Genomic DNA, 16,988 nt, shown 5'->3' with positions numbered 1-16,988 from the left:
TGGCTCACAGTGTACAGTACAGTACACCTCCATATGCAAAATAAACAACCTCAACCTGCCTTAGACATCCTGTTATGTAATCTCTCTCTTTTTATATATGAAAATAGACAGAGGGAAAGAAAGAGCAAGGTATACCCTGACTGTTGACATCTTAAGTGGCTCTGCCATCAGCACTTTATTGCGTAACGTCCTCCCAGGGTCTGAAAATGTGAACACAAAAAGGTTTCCTTCTTTACTTCCTCTGCACATTTTGAAGAGGTTTTCCATCAACACACCTTAAAATAAATATGATCAGAGCTAATAACTAAACACATGATGAGAGCATTACATCTATTAGGTCAGTGTGTGGAAGAGCCTCTGAACATAGAGTGTTGTAATCTGTTTTATTTTTTTCCACCAGCTTAATCAAAACAGAGACATTTTTCAGCTGTATTCTGTGTCACAGCATAATATAATATACAGTATGATTACACCATGTTGTGTTACCAAAGCTTAAATGAAGTGATAAACTTGTTGGTATCACTTTGCCATCAAATTAGAATACACAGTCACCTGGCTCTGAATACAGAGGACTCTTATTTGAAATCATCTTAAAACATAATGGACGTTTTCTCTCAGTTGTTAGTGAATAATGTTCCAATTGCCTTTTTTTTTTTAATAAAGAAAATCCTTAAGAGTAATCTTTAGTCTCACTGTACACTATAGTACACACACCAGCAGCCGCAAAATACCACAGTGGCAGGTATGTTTCAAAAATTATCCTCAGTGATTAAAGAAGAAGAAGAAAAAAACCTCAAAGATGCAAAAATAAAGAGTCCAAAATAACTTTACAAGTTGCCATGGTAATGATGAAAAAATAGTCCTGGCTTTACCTGCTGAGGGCAGTCGTGTTTGCATGTGCTTGTAAAATAAACACATGTTTCACATTTGTTCTCCCAAGAAGAAAAGAAATGCAGAAGGAAATGGAAAATGTTGTGCACCTATATCAAAAAAGTCTTTACTGTAATTTTTACTTATGTCAGGAGAGGCTATGCAATGTAAAAATTACAGTAGCCTATCTCTTAATTTTTCACTAATCAGTGGCTAACTTTTGCTGTTTATTTCCACTCTGTTACTTCTTTATTTCCAATTTCCAGTTACACAAAAGTAGTTAAACAATTTAAAAAAAAAAAAATTGTATGTGAGTTTATTTCTTCATTGGAACAGATTTTAGTGGATCCTCTGCAGTGAATGGGTGCCGTCAGAATGAGAGTCCAAACAGCTGATATAAACATCACAATAATAGCCTGCACAAGTAATCCACATGACTCCAATCCATTAAGTATGTCTTGTGAAGTGAAAAGCTGGATGTTTGTAATACAGTAAACAAACCCATTGTAAGATGTTTTTAATTTAAGACCGTTGCTTCCATCTCAATCAGGAGAGAAATGTACATATATCAAGCACCGTTTACATGTGAAAACAGTCCAAAACAGTTCTAATATGAGGTGAATTTTGATGTGAGAGGACAACAGGAGATGGACTTGTTCACTGGAGGAAGCGTTATTATGGATTATGGACTGGTATATTTAGGCCAGAAGCGAAGGTTTAAAGTTAAACCGCTTTAATTTGGATTTTTTTTTCTAACGGCATCTTTTCGCTTCTCAAGACCTTCACTAATGGGCTGGAGTCGTGTGATGCTTTTACTCTCGCTATTGTGTATATAATCAATCTTCTGTATTTTCTGGGTTATTTACATTTTACGCAAAAGGTACTGCGTAACATGAATTCTTTTACTTTTTGCAACTTCCTTGGGCTTAAAAGAATTCATATCTTCCATCGACAATCTCTCCCTCTGGCCAAACTGCAATTTGTCAAGCAAACGTCACATGTAATAAACTGGCTGCACGTGAGCCGGGAGCGCTCAGAGAAGAATAATTAAATGCGCATGAGCACGCGCTCCGACTGCGCGCTCTCAATTCACCTTATACTGTCGAACGCTTTGTATTATGGTGCCTAATTTAAAATCATACAAATATTAACTCCGTAGATGTGGACGACAGGATTCAGTTGGTTTAAAGGTGATGATGCGACGATAATCAAATCAGTCAAAGATCTCTTCAGCACACTGGACAGCACTCATCGACAATGACCGACACTTAACGGCGGTCATTTTCACCAAAGCAGAATGGAAAGCAGCAAAGATGAGCCACCGAGGACCCAAAGGGAGATCACGGACAAAAACTCACAACAAATCTGCTGCTATTGATTTTGGACAGAGTCATGAACTTATTGGATATATTTCTAGAACTACTCATCGTTGTAATTGCAGTGGTGTCACTCGTGGCGAACTTGCTGGTGTTATTATGCTTCACCTGCAGCGCACAAGTTCGTGCACAGGTGCCAGGGATCTTCATCGTGAACCTCTCATTCTGCAACATCCTCATCGCTGTTCTCAACATGCCTTCTACCCTGCTTGGGGTCGTTAAACACCAGAAGCCTTTCGGCGACCACTTTTGTTATACAGTGAGCTTTATGGATACTTTTCTGACTACCAACACGATGTTGAGCATGGCAGCTCTCAGCATAGACCGCTGGATAGCCGTGGTTTTTCCTTTGACTTATCCCAGCAAAATGAAACTCAAGAATGCCGCGCTAATGGTCAGCTATGCCTGGCTTCACTCGCTCACATTCTCGCTCACTGCTCTCCTGCTGTCCTGGGTCGGTTACAGTCCCGCGTACGCGTCTTGCGCCGTGCACCTGAGAGAAGATGCCGAGAGCCGCGGTCACTTCATGGTGTTCACCGCGGTCTTCCACGCGTGTACCTTCGCCCTCTCGCTTTTCATCCTATGCTTTGCCTATCTGAAAGTGCTACAAGTGGCGCGCTTCCATTGTAAGAGGATAGATGTCATAACGGTGCAGACACTTTTACTACTCGTCGACATTCACCCGAGGTACGTCTAAAACATAGGCAGCAACAATTACAATATTTTAGTACATATTATAAGTATGTGTATTCGTGACGTGTTCTTTGAAACTTTTTAGTGTAAAACAACGGTGCTTACTGGAGCAGAAGAAAAGGAGACAGAGGGCCACTAAGAAAATCAGCATTTTCATCGGGTCGTTCGTCCTGTGCTTCGCCCCCTATGTCATAACACGGTATTGCATTATGACAGTACATTTTTTAGTAGAATGGACGGAGACCATAAAACAATACAAATAATTATCTGTTTGATTCAGTATTCTGTTGTTGATAGTCACATGATGCGAAATAAATATTGTGGAACATCAATTATACCAAGACCAGTGTTGTAAATGTAATAGGTTACAGACTGCAAGTTACCCTATAATGTAATAAGTAGTGTGATTAATTCAGTTTTATGAATTCAGCAATTTATGTAGTAGAATGGAGCGCATAAAATAATACACATAATTTTAAATATTTTGCAAATACTTTTAGCATGATACAGTGAGAAGTTATGAGAACAGATATTATTTAAATAACAATAGTATGTTTTTATATATAGTACAGGGAAGACCGGGGCTAGTTGTCACATTTTTTTTTTTTTTACTAGAGGGAATATTTCTCAGAGTTATAATAATACATAATAATTTATTATACATAATAATTTAAACATACTCTCCAATGTAAACAGATATTACAGTATTTCAATCGCAATAGTAAATGCACTGTATAATAGTACAAAAGAGACTAGTTGTCACATTTTTTATTCCAGTGAATATTTTTCAGAGTGGTTTATTTTTGAAGACCAATATATGTATATTTACCTTAAAGCACTGGATACAATAAAGCTATTGAACATTGTTAATAAAAATACATTGTTGCAAGAATGCCCTATTATATAATATGATTATTAAATAAACTTATTTATTAATTCGACTACTACTAGGTGCATGCTAAAAAACACCAATTTATTGTAATTTTTTTACAACATGGTCATATATGTTCAATTCATTCAATACAATGCCATATTAAATGTTTCTTTATTAATATAGATGTTTCTTTTGTCCTAGACTGACTGAACTGGCTCCTTCAGTAAAAATCGACCGTTATTGGGGGATCATGAGCAAGTGCTTGGTGTACAGCAAAGCTGCATCTGACCCTTTTGTTTACTCCCTCTTACGGCAACAATATAAGAAGGCCCTTTTTGGAATTTGCAACAGGATTTTGGGACGAAACTTGTACACACTTTCTGGTCAAAGCAGTCCCTCAGGCATGGAAAATGAATGTTATTCACAAAGGGTTAACAAGCTGATGGAGGATAACTGTCACTAGAGCAGGTGAAAAAGGCTGACAACTGACACCCTGAGAAATATGTGCTCAGCATTGGACTGGTTAGTCAGTGGCTAAATGCCACACCAAACTGCCTATAATTTCTGAAATAATGATGTACACTGTATCATTTCTGTCTGTTAAAACCATGGTAGGTCAAAATGTTTGCCAATCACTGGATTTTATTTGATTGAATTCAGACCATGAAGTTTTACACACTCAACTGTTATAAATGTATGACTCTTTATTCACAACATAGTACTGTAATATGTATTATAATGTACATTCTGAAATAAAATTATAGTAGAAGAGTAAGAATTGTATAGGTATTTATCATTGTAAGAAGTGATCACCTGAACTTACTTTAAAGAGCTAACCTGATTAATCCCATAACATTTAGTTTTGTTGTGAATTAATGTATTTAGGTTGATTCAGTGCTAAAGTGCCCATTCAGTCCAGAATGTGATTTTATTTATTTTTTTGAGGCGGACACTTCCACTAACTCTACCCTTAAACCTACCCCTCACAGAAATTTGATTCTGATTTGATTTGATTGTATTCTTTTCATCTGTTGACCTACCGGACTGCCCTTTTGGCAAACTCTGGTTGCAACAGTCATTTATCTCGTAGAAGTTATATGTATTTTAGAAGTAAATTACAGCTGACGGTCACATGATGTGAAAGAAATATTATGAAACATCAATCATACCAAGACATACTGAAGTGCATGACTCATTTGCATTAAAATGCAGTTAAAGAGTTATTTCTATAAGTTGGTAACCAAATGCCAAGTTCTTTCATGAAACTCTAGATGGCACAGGCTGATGGGGTTTTTAACGTAACTGATGATATTCACAGCGTTAAACGACTTGGCACAAGCTGATTGGTTCATGTTGCTTATACAGCTTACTGGTTTTCATTTAAATGGCTGGTTAGCATCCACTTGAGCATTTTGCAGCGTGCATTCAGAAACCCTCCACCTTCCCTGCTCCACCTGTCTGCTACGGGTTCTTTTATATGCTATTTGCAACCCCTCTACGTTTTGCAATATGGACCAACGTAGACAGGGTACGTTTTTATATGAGACTGGGTTGCTATTTGTACAGCAGCAGTATGTAAGAAGTGCCAAATACATTAACATTGTCATATCCATTACCGTGCTGAAATCTACAGATAGTTGTGACAATAGAAATACAGTCAGCTTGAATCAGTTATTCATACAGTTTAGGTTAATCGTTTTTACAGTGTATGTTTGGAATTTTATAAAGATGAAGTCATAAAGAAATGTGTAGGTGTGTAGTGTTGTACAAACACATTCCCAGACATACTACATTCACAATGTAAGCATTGCCCTTTGACCACTGTGCTCTTTGACCTATGACATACTAACAACAAACAAGAAAATCCGTTCAACTGAAAACAAAAGGAACTTTTTGCACTTATAGAATTTAAACTGAAAAGAGCCAATTCTGCTCCATTTATCAGCTTTATAACAGCTCCAGTGATGAATGGAGTGGATTATTATTCAAATCATTGACTGTTTTTGCATATTGTGTTAAGTTCCTACATGTCTCATGTAGGCTGCTGCATGTCTCTGAAACAATGAAGAGTGGGGCTTTACATGACCAGGTGGACACAGGCCTTTCTGAAAACCATCCAGGCAAGTGAATTTACCTCACACTGGGAGACTGGGAGTTCTTGAAGATGACAAGAAACTAACAAACAAAAAAACCCTCTGGTTTTGAAGTAAGTCTATGCCACAAAGGGGGTAAATGGGAAGTCATACTTTTCTAAAGGACTGTAAGACACAGCAGAAGAGCGGCCGCCTACCGTGGAGAAACTTTTTTTGCTGTAATTTGATCATTTGGCAGCGCTGCTCGTGCAGGCTCTCCTTTAAGCGATGGGGGTAGCGGGACTTTTCGGAAGATGAACAACTTACGTCGTAGCGACTGCCACATCACTCAGTTTATGGACAGTAAAATGCTTATAGTTTTAATACTTTTAAGCTCACTGGCAACATGCTGGAGCGTCCCAAGATGTACTCCGGAAGAAGCAGCAATGGGTAACGTTAAACATTCATTCAGTGTTGCACCAACTGTAGCAGGCTCATGCTCAGAGGTTTACAATATAGCTTCACTGCTTAGTCAAAGTCTTGAATGCTCTTTTGAAATCTCCTGATCTGAAATCATTTTTTTTTTTTTTTTTTTTTTTTATCTGTGCCTGATGTTTAAATGCTTAAAAATTAAATGCCTAACATTTCGAAGAATATTATTATTGCTGTTGCTATTACTATTATTAGCTTATTACTATTATTATTATTAGGCTATTATTATTACTACATGTTGCGACAATATTATTAATATATGATTTTACTCCCTGTTTTAAAAAGTAGTTTTATGAAGTAGAAAAAAAAGAGAAGTTCCCAGTACTTTTAAATACTGTTTAGAAAGCCTCCCAAGATGCACCTTATGAAACTGGTTAGTTGAATGCCCAGAAATGTAATCTAGGCAACGGGTCGTTGCTTTAGGCGACTAAAAAGCAAAAATATATATTTTTAAAATATTAACATTGGCAAAAAAAACAAACAATAAAACTTTTAAAACACCATTCATGTAAAATATGGAAATAGTTTAATAAAGAATGAGTGGGTGTGTACAAACGTTTGATTGGAAATATAAATCCTCAGAGGTCAAATCGTGTTTTGCTTGTTTACAAATGCACGCACCAGTATGTGATGATTTGAAACTGTCATGCAATATTCGATCAGAAAGATGACTTTCTTTCCACTGTACTCTACTGCCATCTAGCATTCAGACGCCAGAATTTGCAACGGTATCAAAACATTCTCTATGAATAGTTTATTTTTTATTTTTTTTAGGAAGATGCAGAGCACCTGCAGAAGAGATGCGTAAGTATTTCTTTTTATTCTGTTGTGCATACTGGGCCAGATTATGGACTACCAAAATATGCAATTGTTATATTTTGTTGCTTGGTTTTCTCAAATTTTACAGTGCAAAAAACATCTAGTGTTTCACAGCTCTATAGCCTGTAAGGTATGGGGGAGAAAGGAAATCTCAATACCAAACATCACTGCAAGATGGGACTTGTCTACATCACTGTAGAAAGGGAACGACATGATATATTCTCAAAGACCTTAGGCTAAATTAATGAAAGATTTGTGTTAGCATATACAAAGTCTATCATTTCTTTATAGGAGGGCAAATTATTAATGTGAAATATTAAAAGAATAGTTCATTCAAATAGTACAATTTACTACTGTTAGGCCAAGATGTAGATGAGTTTGTTTCTTTGTTGGAACAGATTTGGAGAAATTTATCGTTACATCAGTTGCTCATCATTAGATCCTGTGCAGTGAAGGGGTGCCGTCAGAATGAGAGTCCAAAAAGCACATAAAAACATTACAATAATCCTCAAGTAATCCACATTACCCTTGTGAAGAAAAAAGCTGTGTTTGTAACAAACAAATACGTACATTATTAAGGCATTTTGAACTGTAACTTTTGGACAAAATCCATAATAATCCATAATAATATGAAGTCCAGTGAAAAAGTCCATCCCTTTTTGTCCTCTAACATCAAAATCCACCAATATATTTGTTTAGAACCATTTTGGACTGTTTTCACTTGTAAACAGAGCTTGATATGTGCACATTTCTATTTCTACTTTTTACTGAAGAAAGCAATTTGATAGAGGACTCATATTTTAATTGAAAGCAATAGTTTGACATTAAAAAAGTATTTCTTACAAACACACAGCTTTTCACTTTACAAGACGTTAATTGATGGACTGGAGTCATATGGATTACTTATGGAATATTTTTTATCAGCTGTTTGGACTCTCATTCTGACAGCACCCATTCACCAGAGATGATCCATTGGTAAGCAAGTGATGTAATGCTAAATTTCATTAAATCTGTTCTTAAGAAGCAATACTCATTATGAGTGTCGCATACTGTTATTGTAAGGAGGTACTGTATTTATTACTAAATTGTTACAAACAGGCTGAATACGTGAAACATTTGTGCATTTCTTTCTTGAAACTTTAATATATTTCATATATTTGATACATTTGAGGCCCTCTCTTCAAAAGTTAGTATTAAAACATTCCACTGCAGATGACATTACACAAAATGTTCCAGTCCAAGAACTGCGAGCAAATATAATAAACTTTGACTATTACAGTTTCCATATTAAATGAAAGTACTGCTAGACCACACGGTCTGTGACACATTCTTTCTAAATTCATTTATTTCTGTCCTGTCCCTAGCGCAGTGTATGGAGATGGTGCTTGGTTACTGTCAGGATGTGCCCTACAGCCACACCATATTCCCCAACATTGTGGGCCATCGTTCACGGCAGGATTTAGAGATGGGTGCAGAGTACCTGCTCTTGAGCGTGATCCACGGCCTGCTGAATGGAGAATGTTCTCCAGACATCCGTCTGTTGGGCTGCTCGGTGTTGGCTCCCCGTTGTCAAGACAACAAGCTAATGAAGCCATGCCGCAGCTCGTGTGAAATGGTGAAAAAGAGCTGTATTCATGCCTTTGAGGCCATCCAAATGGCATGGCCTTACTTTCTGGACTGCGACCGATTCTTTGTTGGTGATGAGGAGGGCTGTTATGACCCATTGTCAGAGTTAAAAGGTAAGAGTTGTGAAGAAATTAAAGTAAAATTAGAGTTAATATAAATTAACTAATCGTCTTAAATGCTTAATTATACTTAAAAACTATTATTTAATGCTTAGTTATTACATATTTATTTAATGAAAGTCACATAAAAATCACCTAAATGCAGATAATCCTAACAGTTGGGAAGATGCATAGGTTGAGTTTCAGTTGACTTAAGGGATATGGTTTATATGACATATTTAAAATCTATAATGTTTTCACGTAAATTTCTCCCCTCAGAAAAGCAGGAAGTGAACTTTGCCAACATATCTGATGGTGGTATTTTCACTATCATTCAGTTCACTTACCACACCAACTCTCAGATGTTCAGCATCCTGAAGAAGACAGCATCAAAATGCTCTCATATCTCACAAACATATAGCATTGGGCGCAGTGTGGAAGGAAAAGACTTACTGGCTATTGAATTCTCCGATAACCCTGGACAACATGACCTATGTGAGTATGAGGAACATTATTGTCAGAAAAAGTTTGGGGTTAGTAAGATTTTTTATGTAACAAAATTAATACTTTTATTCAGCAAGGATGCATTAAATTGATGAAAAGTGAAAGTAAAGACATTTATAATGTTACAAATTATTTCCGTTCATCAAAGAATACTGAAAAAATGTATCAGGTTTACACAAAAATATTTTAATATTTTCAACATTCATAATAATAGGAAATGTTTCTTGAGAAGCAAATTAGAATATTAGAATAATATCTTGAAGGATCACGTGAAGAGAAAATTCATTGCCATCATAGCAATAAAGTATATTTTGGAATATATTAACATAGAAAACAAATTGTAGTAATATTCAGCCATATTACTGTTTTTGATCAGATATATGCAGTCTTGGTAAGAAAACCTTCTAAATTCAGCATATGTCTATTCACTGCCCTCTAGTGGAGCCAGAGATAAAATTAATTGGGAACATGCATGGAAATGAGGTTCTTGGCCGGCAGCTGCTGATTTACCTGGCTCAGTATCTGTGTTCTGAGTATCTGCTGGGCAATGAGCGAATTCAGACCATCATCAACACCACACGCATCCATATCCTACCCTCCATGAATCCTGACGGCTATGAGATTGCCGCTTCTGAGGTAGCCGATAGGAACGACCCCGAAAACATCTACCAGGAAGTAAATATTTTGTTGTCTGAGTCTGTCTGCCTGTCTGTTTGTCGGCTGACTGACCATACCAAGCTCCCTGCACCAGAAAGTGTCCTCAGGAACAGGTCAGACCTCGGAGGAAGTCCATATCAGGCAAACCACAGCCCTTGCTACTGTGGAACAATTGTTTCATTGTTGGCACAGTTTTTTTTTTTTTTACTGCTTATGATATATAAACCATAACAAAATAAGCATACAAATTTACAATTGGTCCAGTGATACAGCTATGAACTGAAAAAGACAACTGGTAGAGGGAGGCCTTGACTAACCACTCTAATAGACAATTGTCTGCATTTTTTTTTTGTCATATAACACAGCAGTAACATTACCTTGCAAAACTAATAGTAGATTAATCTAAATCTTATACTGATCACCATGGGTGATGTTCAAGAATATAATGGGTTGTGTTGAAAATAATTGTAAGACAGTTTATTTAATCAATCAAATTTAAATAAACTTTTATATTTTTATAATTAGTAACAATTGTTTGTTTATTTATAAAATATGAAAATAATTCCACCAAATTATGTTAGATTAGATAACATAAAAATGAATCAAATCTTAAATAAGAGGATAAAACCGTGTTGGTCCATTCATTTAACACTAACAGACATAACTTTGCCTGATTCTGATGTTTTCTGTCTTTTTATTGATTTATTTTCATTTACAATCTGTAGTCTTTTAACACTTGCCCTCTTTTTGACATTTTTTCTTAATGTCTGACTTCATTTTGACTTTCTGATCCATCCAATGTGTTAAACTTGATATGTAGCAAATGCTTTACATGTGACTTACAAAAGAGTAATTTGTATGAACTCAAAATTGAAAGTTCTGTCATCATTTAGTCACCTGCATGTTATTCCAAACCTGTATGCATTTCTTTCCTCATTTTGCCCTTTGACTTCCATGGCGGTTTTGCCCATATGATGGAAGTCAATGGGAACTAAAACTGCTTGCTTATCAACATTCTTCAAAAATGTCTTCCTTTACATTCCACTGAAGAGTCATGCAAGTTTTGGAATGAAATGGGGTGAGTAAATGATGACAGAATTTTCTTGTTTGGGTGAGCTGTACCTTTAAATATTTAGTGACTCTTTGTGAAACCCTGTTAAAATTTGTCAATGGTTTTTGACTGATAAGATTTGCAACATTTAGGGTCATGAGTACAACGGGTGGACCAGCGGTCGGGCCAACGCACAGAATCTTGATCTGAATCGCAACTTCCCTGACCTCACCTCCATCTTCTACAATCGCCGTCGCTTCAGACATTTCCGTAGTGACCACATCCCAATCCCCGAGTCCTACTGGTTAAATAAGGTAGAAGTATGAACGCACAGCCATTTCTATCAAACATATAGCTGTACAACAAAATACACTGGATTCATGTTTTGTGTGAATATCTGAATAACCTTTGGAAAACTGAAAAACCCACATTACTCTGGAATTAATTTTTTTTATATAATATTAAAGCGTAGAGAAACTTCAAAATTTTGGACATCTTTTCAAAATCTTTTGTACATTTATTACACATAACATGTATTTATTTAGTTTATTCATAACTCTAAATTTTTTCCAGGTAGTTGCACCAGAGACCTATGCTGTAATGAAGTGGATAAGATCCCATCCTTTTGTTATATCCGCCAGTCTTCATGGTGGAGAACTGGTCATCTCTTACCCTTTTGACCGCTCTAGACACCCCCAAGAAGCAAGGATGTACTCACCCACACCAGATGAACAAGTGAGTAAATGAATGTTCCTCCACCTGCACTTAACTCTTTTGCACTTACTTCATTTTGCGAGTCATTTGGTGTGTGTAGATTTTTAGGCAGTTGGCTAGGACCTATGCAGATGCCCATGCCACTATGTCCAACAATGACACAGAGAGATGTGGAGCCTCATTTGCCAATAAAGGAGGGATAACCAATGGAGCACAGTGGTATAGCTTTACTGGAGGTAAACACTTTTGTTAAAGAAAGAAGACCATGACCATGTGCATTTGAGGCCCAATTAAGTTAAATATAACCTAAATTAAAATTGAGCAAGCTATTTATGGCATGTACAGGTGCATCTCAATAAATTAGAATGTCATGGAAAAGATAATTTATTTCAGTAATTCAACTCAAATTGTGAAATTGTGTATTAAATAAATTCATTCAATGCACACAGACTGAAGTAGTTTAAGTTTTTGGTTCTTTTAATTGTGATGATTTAGGCTCACATTTAACAAAAACCCACCAATTCACTATCTCAATAAATTAGAATACTTCATAAGACCAATTAAAAAAAAACATTTTTATTGAATTGTTGGCCTTCTGGAAAGTATGTTCATTTACTGTATATGCTCAATACTTGGTTGGGGCTCCTTTTGCTTTAATTACTGCCTCAATTCGGCGTGGCATGGAGGTGATCAGTTTGTGGCACTGCTGAGGTGGTATGGAAGCCCAGGTTGCTTTGATAGCGGCCTTCAGGTCATCTGCATTGTTGGGTCTGGTGTCTCTCATCTTCCTCTTGACAATACCCCATAGATTCTCGATGGGGTTCAGGTCAGGCGAGTTTGCTGGCCAGTCAAGCACAGTAACACCATGGTCATTGAACCAGCTTTTGGTACCTTTGGCAGTGTGGGCAGGTGTCAAATCCTGCTGGAAAATGAAATCAGCATCTCCATAAAGCTTGTCAGCAGAAGGAAGCATGAAGTGCTCTAAAATCTCCTGGTAGATGGCTGCGTTGACTGTGGACTTCAGAAAACACAGTGGACCAACACCAGCAGATGACATGGCAGCCCAAATCATCACTGACTGTGGAAACTTCACACTGGACTTCAAGCAACATGGATTCTGTGCCTCTCCACTCTTCCTCCAGACTCCGGGACCTTGATTTCCAAATGAAATGCAAAATTTACTTTCATCTGAAAAGAGAACTTTGGACCACTGAGAAACAGTCCAGTTCTTTTTCTCCACAGCCCAGGTAAGACATTTCTGACGTTGTCTCTGGTTCAGAAGTGGCTTGGTAGCCACTCTCCCAAGTGTTTGAATCAGCTTTGCTTGACAGTATTCTCAAGCTTGCAGTCATCCCTGTTGCTTGTGGACCTTTTCCTACCCAAATTCTTCATTCCAGTCAACTTTGCATTTAATATGCTTTGATACAGCACTCTGTAAACAGCAACACCTTTCAGTAATGACCCTCTGTGACTTACCCTCTTTGTGGAGGGCGTCAGTGTTCTCCATAATGGAGCAGTCTTCCCCATTATTGTGGTTTCAAAGAACAAGAGATACCCGGAATTTATACTGTAGGGATGGTCATTAATTGAAACTCAAATGTAAATATTCGAATATTTTGAGATACTGATTTTTGACTTTCATCACCTATAATCTCTAATCATCAAAATTAAAACAAAAAAACTTTTGAAATGTTTTACTTTACATGCAATGAATCTAAAATATATGAAAGTTACACTTTTTGAAATAACTTACAAGAAAAAATTAAGTTTTTCACGACATTCTAATTTATTGAGATGCACCTGTATAATTTCCCTTTGGCTGTCCAGTTGGAGACACATTGCTAAAAAACACATTACTATTTTGGCATCTCTTGTTGTTGTGTTGTCCATACATGTCACTCACATCTTTCCCCATGTGTGTTGTTTCAGGGATGTCAGACTTTAACTACCTGCACAGTAACTGTTATGAGATCACTGTGGAGTTGGGCTGTGATAAATTCCCCTCTGAGCAGGAGCTCTACCCCGAGTGGATCAGGAATAAGGAGGCACTGCTCAGCTTTATGGAGTTTGTGAGTTCATGTTTCTATTGGGTTCTACTGGGAGCTAAGCATAAATTGCAACAGGCTGGACTTTTATGTTTGTTATTTATTTCCTCACATGCTGAATAGATTTAATGTATTTTTACTGAGCTACACAGAAATCTGGCTTTTATAAGCATAATTAAAACAAATGAAGAACAGTAGTTAATGCTTTGCATGTGGTCTGTTCTATTTAATTATTTAACTTTAGACAAGACACTATAGGCAGAAACATTGTTTTTTGATGCACTGTTCAATTTTGTGATTTTTGGCTATTTGGCTTTTCATAACATGTTGATTCAGACTAGTGGGGTGGGGGTGGGGGGGTCCAAAATACATAGTTTTTGCAATACAGTTGAATTACAATCTCAAAATGTTTTTTCCCCTTGCATTTAGCAACAAGTCTCCATTCCATTTCATATTTATATTCTAAAGTGCTTTTTTTTTGTTTTGTTTGTTTTTACAGAGGGGTTTGTTGATGTATTATTCACTTGATTTTATACATTTTATACCTAAAAGCATGCTGGGTGTTGACTGATTTATATGATAAAAAGAGATATCCAAAATCCCAAATCTTTAAAAACCTTGACTCAAATTTTTCAACAAAAAGCAACAATAATTTGAAACCTGGCTTTGATCCAATATTTATATTTCTGCAGAGTTTCTGCAAATTAGTGCATATTTAATTAGATAATGCCTAATTAGCATTTTTAACATAACATTTCAGAAAACTTGTAATAGAAAATATGTTTGCAATCCCTTATGTAATCAATGAACTAGGGAGGTATGATGATCTCTATTAGTTACATTTTTATCCTATTTACACAGGGTGACTTGGCTTGGTTAAATGTTATTATGCCTGGAATTGACCTTATTTTTTCATATTCATATCACATTCCTCAACGTTTTTCAAACTTTTTTAATAGTACCTTCATCGCTCTGAGTTGTCAAATTACTTTCAGGTCCACCGAGGTATAAAGGGCATTGTGAAGGATGAACATGGAAATGGTATAAAAGGAGCCAGGATATCTGTCAGAGGGATGAGACATGACATCACTACAGGTAACTATTTATAATAAAGTTATAACACACATTTATAAACCTCTTGAGACCTGAAACGGGTAATGCAGATGTAAATGAGTGTTGCAGCAGCCTCTGTCTCTCTCTTTAGCTGAGGATGGTGAATACTGGAGACTGTTGAATCCAGGTGTCTACATTATGACTGCTGCCGCCTCCAGCTACTCTAAAGTATCTAAGCGCATTCATCTGCCAAGGAACACACAGGTGGGCCGGGTGGACTTTGTTCTGAAGAGGGTCCCACGAGAACCCTCTCTTGACTACTTTAACATCCCTGAGTTGGAAAACTATGAGCGTTTTGACCCATATAATCAGTTTGAGCAGTCCAGCCAGAGAGAGCTGGGAGAGAATGGGGAGGAGAGGACTGAGAAGCCCTGGTGGTGGACTTATTTCAGCCAGTTAGGCATATCTGCACCTACCTGGCTCCTGCGGAACTACTAGGGACCCTCCGGACACCAGTGGAGGGCAACCTGATACCTAACTGTTTGCACCCAGGCCTTACTTGATGATGGTGATTGTGATGATAACATTATCTCCTTATGACATGCAAAATGTGCAGCTAACAGTGAAGGCTTTACTCTTAATGCATTTTATAGACTATCATCAAAAGTTTAGCATTAGTACTTTTTTTTTAAAGAAGTCTCTTGTGTTCACCAAGGCTGCATTTATTTGATCAAAAATACAGTAAAACGGTAAATTTGTGAAGAGATATTACAGTTCAATATAACTGTTCTGTTTTAATATTTAAAAAGTAATTTATTTCTGTGATGCAAAGCTAAATTTTCAGTGTCATTACTCCAGTCTTCAGTGTCACATGATCCTTCAGAAATCATTCCAATATGATCATTAATAATCATTCTAATATCAATTATTATTATTAATAATGTTTTTTAGTATTAGCATTGTTGAAAACATTTTGCTGCTTAATATTTTTGTGAGAACTATAATATGTTTTTAGGATCCTTTGATGAATAGAAAGTTTAAAAGAACAGCATGAATTTGAAAAATAAATATATTGTAATATTATAAAACATCCTTGCTGAATATTCTTTTCTCCTTTTTCATTTACCCTAAACATTTGAAAGGTTTCCACACAAATATTATACAGCAAAAACTGTTTTTAACATTGAATAAGAGATGTTTCTTGAGTGACAAATCAGCATATTAGAATGATTTCTGAAAGATCATGTGGCACTGAAGACTGGAGAAATGATGCTGAAAATTCAGCTTTGCATCAAAAGAATAAATTACAAATTTTAAAATATATTTCATTAAAACAGTTATTTTAATTGTAGTAATATTTCATAATATTATTATTATTTTTTTATAAATTACTTTGGTGAGCATACGAGACATTAAAAATAATAATTATTATTATTATTTCAAACTTAGTGTGTTTTAAGCTGATATAATAGTATCAGAATTCACCTGTACAAGTAAGAGAAAGATGTATTGTTTTCTCTACTATTTTTATCCAGCACTAGATCAAATCCCCCAACTGCAGCTATAAACAGCTTATTCTGATAAAGTTTGGCAGCTAGACATGGGATGGATAGCATTGCATAATAAATAGTAAATGATAGCATTGCTGTGGTTTTACAGTCTGTTATCAGGGCACATTTGTATATGTATTCATCTTTTTCTAGCACATGAGGGATGTTCAATGCCTTTAAGGCTGTCATCAAATTGGTAATGTACTGTTTTAATTAAGCCAAAAAACAATTAAGGTGTTTCACCCCTTTTTGCTGAGATATAGACCTTCAAACTTGGACTGAACATCAGGTGTGCAAGATAAATAAAAGAACAAACTTCTGTGCAATTTCAGATTTTTTAAAAACATTCCATTCAGTGTACATTAGAACTGGAATTCCGAATTGCAGCAAGAAGATAATAATAAAAAAAAGGGATAGTTCACCCCAAAATGAAAAATCACATTGTGATGGTGGTAAGTAGGCCTACATTTTAAATATTGAGTAAATATATTAGT

The 16,988-nt window shown here is 36.2% G+C and overlaps 2 protein-coding genes across 3 annotated transcripts; both read left to right on the top strand.

Annotated features, from left to right (window-relative positions):
- The first annotated feature begins 1,901 nt into the window (after positions 1–1,901).
- On the top strand, positions 1,902–4,662 carry LOC306873393 (G-protein coupled receptor 26-like). The gene is made up of 3 exons (XM_079422655.1): positions 1,902–2,933; positions 3,025–3,138; positions 4,015–4,662. Exons 1-3 carry the CDS (start codon positions 2,263–2,265, stop codon positions 4,274–4,276), a joined length of 1,047 nt encoding a protein of 348 aa, XP_079278781.1. The 5' UTR covers positions 1,902–2,262; the 3' UTR covers positions 4,277–4,662.
- A 1,519-nt stretch (positions 4,663–6,181) lies between these two features.
- LOC306874419 (carboxypeptidase Z-like) lies at positions 6,182–16,590 on the top strand. Of its 2 annotated transcripts, none has more exons than XM_079424456.1 (11): positions 6,182–6,335; positions 7,152–7,181; positions 8,561–8,935; positions 9,200–9,415; positions 9,864–10,060; positions 11,285–11,446; positions 11,706–11,867; positions 11,947–12,082; positions 13,776–13,915; positions 14,887–14,986; positions 15,096–16,590. In XM_079424456.1, exons 1-11 carry the CDS (start codon positions 6,200–6,202, stop codon positions 15,440–15,442), a joined length of 2,001 nt encoding a protein of 666 aa, XP_079280582.1. In that variant the 5' UTR covers positions 6,182–6,199; the 3' UTR covers positions 15,443–16,590. The 2 variants fall into 2 exon arrangements, with proteins under 2 accessions (XP_079280582.1, XP_079280581.1); XM_079424455.1 differs by having other exon boundaries at positions 9,864–10,099.
- Positions 16,591–16,988: the final 398 nt, after the last annotated feature.

This window comes from Barbus barbus (assembly GCF_936440315.1).
Source record: "Barbus barbus genome assembly, chromosome: 8".
In the NCBI taxonomy this organism is placed as follows: Eukaryota; Metazoa; Chordata; class Actinopteri; order Cypriniformes; family Cyprinidae; genus Barbus; species Barbus barbus.
The sequence above is the reverse complement of the archived record's forward strand: the minus strand, read 5'-3'. Positions and strand labels throughout refer to the sequence as shown.